General features: G+C 47.0%; 1 protein-coding gene across 2 annotated transcripts; it reads left to right on the top strand.

Annotated features, from left to right (window-relative positions):
- Positions 1 to 725: 725 nt before the first annotated feature.
- On the top strand, positions 726 to 5,724 carry flrt2 (fibronectin leucine rich transmembrane protein 2; the record flags this gene model as incomplete). 2 transcript variants are annotated; one of them, XM_079255419.1, is made up of 2 exons in its annotated part: positions 726 to 766; positions 3,302 to 5,724. In XM_079255419.1, the coding sequence occupies exon 2, from the start codon at positions 3,745 to 3,747 to the stop codon at positions 5,722 to 5,724; it is 1,980 nt and encodes a 659-aa protein (XP_079111545.1). In that variant the 5' UTR covers positions 726 to 766; positions 3,302 to 3,744. The 2 variants fall into 2 exon arrangements, with proteins under 2 accessions (XP_079111545.1, XP_079111544.1); XM_079255418.1 differs by lacking the exon at positions 726 to 766 and adding an exon at positions 874 to 1,007.
- Positions 5,725 to 6,858: the final 1,134 nt, after the last annotated feature.

The raw sequence follows: 6,858 nt of genomic DNA, 5'->3' as shown, positions 1-6,858 counted from the left end.
AGTAGAAGACACGAGTAGGCTGATAAATCCATCAGTCCGCGGGGAGTAAAAGCAACTGCTCTTTGGTAAGTTTTCATTAATGGTGGGACTTGAAGCCGAAAGACTGGATTTTGTGAATAAAGAGCAAATGGAAGCTGGGGGGAGGCGGGCAAAAAGCGTGGAGGGACAAAGTCTGCTGAGAGACCAACTATTTTCTGCAGTGTGAGGATCTGTGCCTTAAAGCCATCACGGAGCTGCTGGAGGAGATGGATTCTGCTTTCTGAGGAGGGGAGGAGGGACAGAGGAGAGGGAGAGAGAGAGAGAGGGGGAGAGAGGGAGAGGTGCGCGGAGCACGGCACGTCGCACAATCAACTGAATCCATCTTAGAAAACAAGTCGCAGGGAGTCCGGGGCTCTGAGCTGCGCGCTGCCTCTAAAAGGCAAGTTTGAGCCCCCACCCCCAGACTTTTTCTCCCCCCTTTTTTTTTTTTATTTTCAATTTTTTTTTTTTTTTTTTTTTTTTTTTTTTAAAGAGAGTACGCATCGGAAGGATTGCTGGTCGACATGACCCGGGGCGGAGAGCGCGGTGAGCGCGGAACGGGAGCACAGCCCGGTGCTGCCTTCTTCGCTCCCTGCACGCGCTGCAGGCTGCTGAACTAAACCAGAGGAGCTCCCATGTGAAGCACCGGGGAGCTTGGAAAGCCGAACTGACACCTTCACACGCAGTTTACGGAAAGATTAAAAAAAAACAAAAAAAAGTGCGGACGGACGCGCGGCCACAACCCGAGGTGTGGAGCGTGGGGGGGGGGGGGGGGGGGAACCAATGCAAGGCAAAAAAAAAAAAAAAAATGCTGTTCTGTAGACTCGACGGGTTGAAGCTGCGGACAGGAGGCGACTCTAACCAGCGTTACCGAAGAGAGCTTCACGCACGGCCACGCAGCGGGACCGCATGAAGGACAGAGGCGTGCGGGAAAAGGGGGAAAAGTTGAAGCAGTAGCGGGGTTTGCGATGGAGACAGGCTCGCCAAAGGTACACTGCATGCTTCTTATTAAAGCTGGGAAGGAGTGGGCAGGAATACAGCTGGAGATCCGGCCTGAGTTCAGTTTAACCCGACTTCTTATTTTCAATCCATAAAAAAGTGAAAATAGAAGAACGGACATGAACCCAAGCCGTGTCAAAATGAACAAAGCCCAAAGTTACTTCAGTGGATTAATGACTTAATTAGATATTTGATCGAGTTAAAGATTAGAGCTCCACATTTTTTTTTTTTTACCCAAGAGAAGCGCCCCCCCCCCCCTTTTTTTTCTTCTTCATAAAGAGGCTTTCACTCTCAATGCACTGCACGGTTTTTAGTTCTCCCCCTTTGAAATAATTCATTCAAATGAAGACCCCTCACTGGGCAGCCCTTTGAAGTGTACCTGATCCGGCTCTTAAACACCCGATCCATTTTAAACTTTTTAATTGCGTTTCTGGAGCTAAATCCACTTATAATCGGATTGTCCTGGCCACATATCTCAGCCTTCATCTGGATGGTGAGAAACTGCTCCCTCGACTGGAAATTAAATTAAAGAAAGGGTGGGGAAAGCAAAAGAAAAGGAGACAATATTGCTTTTAATCGTTCTAAAGCGTGTCCAGGGTTTTGTGAGTAAACTTATGTAATTTTTTTGAAGGTTGTAATTTGGATTCTGGGTGACATTTTTCTTCCTGCTGCCATAATAATCTTGATGCTGCTGCCTTCTGCTGTTGATTCAGCCACTGTGTGCAGCACATTTCGCAGCCTCATGTGGTTGCTTATCCCCACCCCTGAAGCTTATTTGATTAAATTTAGCTCTTTCAATTTAGAAAAGTAGATCACAGATGTGTGTCAAAGGATTGTTTCTCATGTCTCTGCCACAAGAGAGCCTGCTGCAGGATCCCAATCTCCACAACAAGCAAAATGCAGGGAATTTAAAGAAGCAGAGGAGGGAGGGTTCTGAGGGCAAATGAATGCAGAAGTTTTTGTTTTTTTTTCTTTTTTAAAAAGAAATAAATAGATGCATTTGGCATTTTTTAAATTTGCCACAGAGAGATGGGAAGGGAAAGGAATAATTTGGACCATTTACTGATGAGTGTGGCTCGGTGGATTCACCCAAACCGTGCAGGGACGCTCCAGTCTACGCTCTCGGCTGCACTTGTGCTTAACATTCAACCCGCTGTTCCCATCATTGCGTGTCATCCAACATTGACTCAGGGAGGAGCTTCAGTTAAGCTGAAAGCTGCAGATGACAACCACTATCTTTCAATCAGAGGAAAGAGGGAGAGGGGGGGGTGGGGGGTGGTGTGTGTGTGTGTGTGTGATGTGTCATAAAAGTTGGAATAATGGATCTAAGAGGGGGGGGTCTACTGTAATCCAATGGCCTTGTGCTTTACTACAAACCTCCCCATGCTGAAAAAACTGCCTGTATCGATCATTTATCGCAGGTTTGGAGGCTAAATTATTTTCCAATCCCATTTCATTTGACAGCACATGTATGTCACTCCACGGAGGAGGAGGAGGAGGAGGAGATATACAGCAGCCCTGTTCCTCGATTGCCTGCCCTTTTGTTTTCGAACCTCCACAAGCCCTTAAATCTCCAGTCTTGACGACGTGGGTTCAGGCCTGCCTGTAATATCACACACTCCTCCTTGGGCAACCGGCTAAACAGCCACCTCTGTTTACTGTAAGCAGTTGTGTGTTTACTTGTGCACCTCTGCCGACAGCGTCTGCTCAAGCAGCTGGAAGGAAAGGGAAAAAAAAAAAAGAATAGAAAGGCATTCAGAGTTTTAATTTCTGTTTTTAATTTTTTTCTCCTCCTGGAAATATGTCGTCTGTCCATGTTGGCATTCAGAGAGCCGATGTCTTTATTAGCCTTATCCGTATTTTAGCATTTTTTCCATTAAGCAACAGCAATGTTGCTGAGATCCCCCGTGAATCCGTGAGTGTGTGTCCTTGCAGTGCTCTATTACCTCCTTTGATAGAGCGCGGAGGGAATAAAAGCCTTCTTTATGTCTGAAACCGGATGTGCAAGAGCTGTTCTGAATATTTATCAGACTCTTTTTTTTTTTTTTAAACGTAGTCGGTGCATAAGTCCAAATGAACAGTGAACGTAACGTTTTGTGACTTTGTCTTTCTGTTTTAGACAGAGGGAAAAGCAGAAACTGCTTATTAGTGTGTGTGTGTGGGTGTGTGGGTGTATTTGTATGTTAAATAAAGAGAAGGAGGGAAAAGGTTTGTATTTTTTTTTTTTTTTTGGTTTGTTTTCTCCAAAAAATACTGATCTTGCTTTTCTTTGTCTTCTTAAAAGGTCTCTGGATCCAAATGTCATCCCCCTTGGACTCTGTCGTGGTCGGGGACCAGCAGTGTGTGACGGACAGGCGAGTGGAGCCTGTGGCGGCTCTCTACTGCGTGGCTTCACATTGGCCCTGGCTGAGCTCTGCATGGAGCGGCGAGTGAAGGGTCCTGCTATGGTTTGATGTCTCAGCATGGATGGAGTCAGTCACAGGACTGGCCACCACTAATGACACCATCATTCAGCTGAGGACTAGCATTTACAGGATTACTCCCTCTGATTCTTGCTCTTTTCCCATCTAACTGCATCATTGCCAAAGCCCGTCTAAGTTGGACATTTTGTTGGGCTATTTTCTCTTTTTTTTTGTGGATACACACGCCATTGCCTTTGTGATTCTTATAAAATTCCTTTTTATATTGGTTTACTTTTTTCTGTTTTGTTTTTTTTTTCTTTCCACTATGGAGTTTCTGACTGGAGCCTGGAATAAGGATTGGGCTTCATTCTTGCAGTTTTGGTTGACTGTCATCCTAAGCCTCCAAATGCAATTCAGCCAGGGAGCCTCTTGCCCGGTGGAGTGTCGTTGTGACAAAACGTTTGTATACTGCAATGAACGCAGCCTGACATCAGTGCCTCTGGGGATAGGCGAGGGCTACAAGATCCTTTACCTACACAACAACCAGATCAACAATGCTGGCTTCCCTGTGGAACTTCACAATCTGGCCTCTGTAGAGACTGTGTATCTCTACGGCAACCAGCTGGACGAATTCCCTGTCAACCTGCCCAAAAATACCAAGGTCCTGCACCTGCAGGAGAACAATATCCAAACGATCTCCAGAGCAGCTCTGGCTCAACTGGCAAAACTAGAGGAGCTGCACCTTGATGATAACTCCATCTCCACTGTGGGGGTGGAAGAAGGAGCCTTTAGGGAGGCACTAAGCCTCAAACTCCTCTTCCTCACTAAGAACCACTTAAGCAGTGTTCCCATTGGCCTTCCTGAGGACCTGAAAGAGCTGCGGTTGGATGAGAACCGCATCGCTGTCATAGCAGAGGAGGCCTTTCAGAATGTGACCCGCCTGCAACGCCTACTGCTGGACGGTAACCTACTGACAGATGAGGGCATTGCACCAGGGACCTTCCAGGACTTGGTCAACCTCCGCGAGTTGGCCCTGGCTCGCAATTCTCTCACCTTCCCCCCTCCCCTCCTACCCAGCCAGTCACTGGTCAAACTCAACCTGCAGGAGAACCAGATAGACCAGATCCCTGTGGCGGCCTTTGCTGACTTAAACAGGCTTGAAAAACTGGATATCTCCAGCAACCAGCTTCAGACTCTTACGCTGGGTGTGTTTGACAGCCTGTCGAGCCTGAGGCAACTCATGGTGCGAAACAACCCCTGGCGGTGTGACTGTGCTGTGAAGTGGGTGGTGGTGTGGCTCAAGTCTTTGCCTTCTTATATCAATGCCAGAGGGTTTGTGTGTTCTAGTCCAGAGAAGGTGCGAGGCATGACAATCAAAGAGCTCACCTTGGATATTATCGAGTGCCCCGTTTACCCCGATCAGCCGCCCTGGCCCACCCTTCGCTCCACTCCTCCTCCCCCACCAACCACCACCCCTGTCACCACCATGCTCTCCCCTCTCATCACCACATCCATCCCTTACTACTTTGATTCCCCTTCCCCTCCCTTACCCCCACTCCATAACAACCCGCCAGGGCCTTTGCCCCCTTACGAGGACCCCCTTCGGATGTCCTTCTATGTGGTCAACTCCACCAACATTGACGTGAGCTGGGAATCTTATTTCACTGTCGCAGCCTACAAAGTCACTTGGGTCAAAAGAGGCCAAAGCCAAATAAACGAAGGAATGCGGGAGAGGACGGTGAGCGGGGACCAACGGCATTTCAGCCTCACCAACCTGGAGCCCCGCTCTGAGTATCGAATCTGTGTTCATGTTCTGGACACGCTTAACTCTTTCAGGCCCGGTGAGGATACTGTATGCTCTGAGGCAAGGACCAAGCCTTCTGCTTCTCCCAAATCCCCAGGCAAGGATCAGTCTCCCGAGGACAGCGTCAACTCCACACTGCTAATGGCAGGGATCATCGGCGGGGCTGTCCTTATAATACTGGTGACGTTGCTGGCAGTGTTCTGCTGGCACATGCACAGGAAGAGCCGGTCGTCTTCGACTAAGTGGAAATACAACCGTGGCAGGAGAAAAGACGACTACTGTGAGGCTGGAACCAAGAAGGATAACTCCATTCTGGAGATGACTGAGACCAGTTTCCAGATAGTGGCGCTGAACAATGAGCAGCTGCTCAAGGGCGATTTCCGCATTCAGCCCATCTACACGCCCAATGGGGGCATTGGATATAAAGACTGTCACCTCAGTAACAGCATAGCCTACTGCAAGAGCAGCAACGTGCCCAGTACAGAGTTCTGCCACACGTGATGTGGCAGTATCGCTGCTCAGACACATAAAAGAAACAATTACAAAAAATGCACACACACACACACACACACACACACATACACTATTTGTGTAGACAACAAAAAGTATAAGAATTCTAGTGAAATATAACTGTACTATATATATTTCCAAGTTCTGTCTAAAATGTAATTTATACTGTGGATAATGTGGGATTCTCTGCTATCTTTTTTATTCTTAGAAAAAGAGATACAAGTGTTTCTTTTTTATAACCAGCAGGGTTTTGAAAGTTGTTTTAATGGTCAGTACTGTACATGAACATGGATTTGTACAATCATGGCACCCTGGGTGTAGCTTCTGATGAAAATACTGTCAGCTTTTGAAAGGTTAGGGGCACTTTAGAGGGCTGGGATCCTTTGCTAACCACAGAAACAAAATATGGCCTTCTCTGGTTTTGAAACATTGCACGCACACACACACACACACACGCACACATATATATATATAAAAACCCCCCCTCGGTACAACAGAACAGCGGTAAAAGACAACACAGTGCAGGGGAAATCCAAACACTGCTGATTAGAGCGTTGTGGAAATACAGCACTGGTTGTTGTAAAAAGAATTGAAGTGCACTTTCTTATTAATGGTAGTGAAGCAGGAAATGAGCAAGAGGTGGTGATCACATGAAGGGGATTGTGGATAGTTTTGCTGTGAGAATGTCATCAGTGCCGTTGAAAAGCCCCCCCAACTGAGATTTCCCAAAAGTGCCGTAACACTGAAAGCATCTTTGTTCTATTAGTTTACAGTGAAATGAAGGTGGGATTAGTCAATAGACGCTTTTGGAAAACTCTGGAAAAGGATGTGCGGTTTTCAGCAAAAATAATTAATGTGTGCTTAAAAGCAACAAAGGATTATTGTCTTTAATGAGGTGCACGCATGTGCTGAGACTTGCAGATCCCCGTTGAAGAAATCCTGTAAAATGCTCTGCTTCTGCCTTTTTTCCCTCCTGTTTTGGCCACAAGAGGGCATTTTTTTCCCCCTCAGCAATGTGTGTGGGGCAGAGGAAGAGAGGGCAGAGAGATCATTCTACCTCCACTGTTTCCCTGGAGCCCATTACCCAGACAACATTACTCATGCTCAAAAGGCATTGTGTAGAAT

Source organism: Telmatherina bonti (assembly GCF_933228915.1).
Source record: "Telmatherina bonti genome assembly, chromosome: 16".
NCBI classification, from domain to species: Eukaryota; Metazoa; Chordata; class Actinopteri; order Atheriniformes; family Telmatherinidae; genus Telmatherina; species Telmatherina bonti.
Note: the sequence above shows the minus strand (reverse complement) of the source record. Positions and strands in the feature narration are given on the sequence as shown.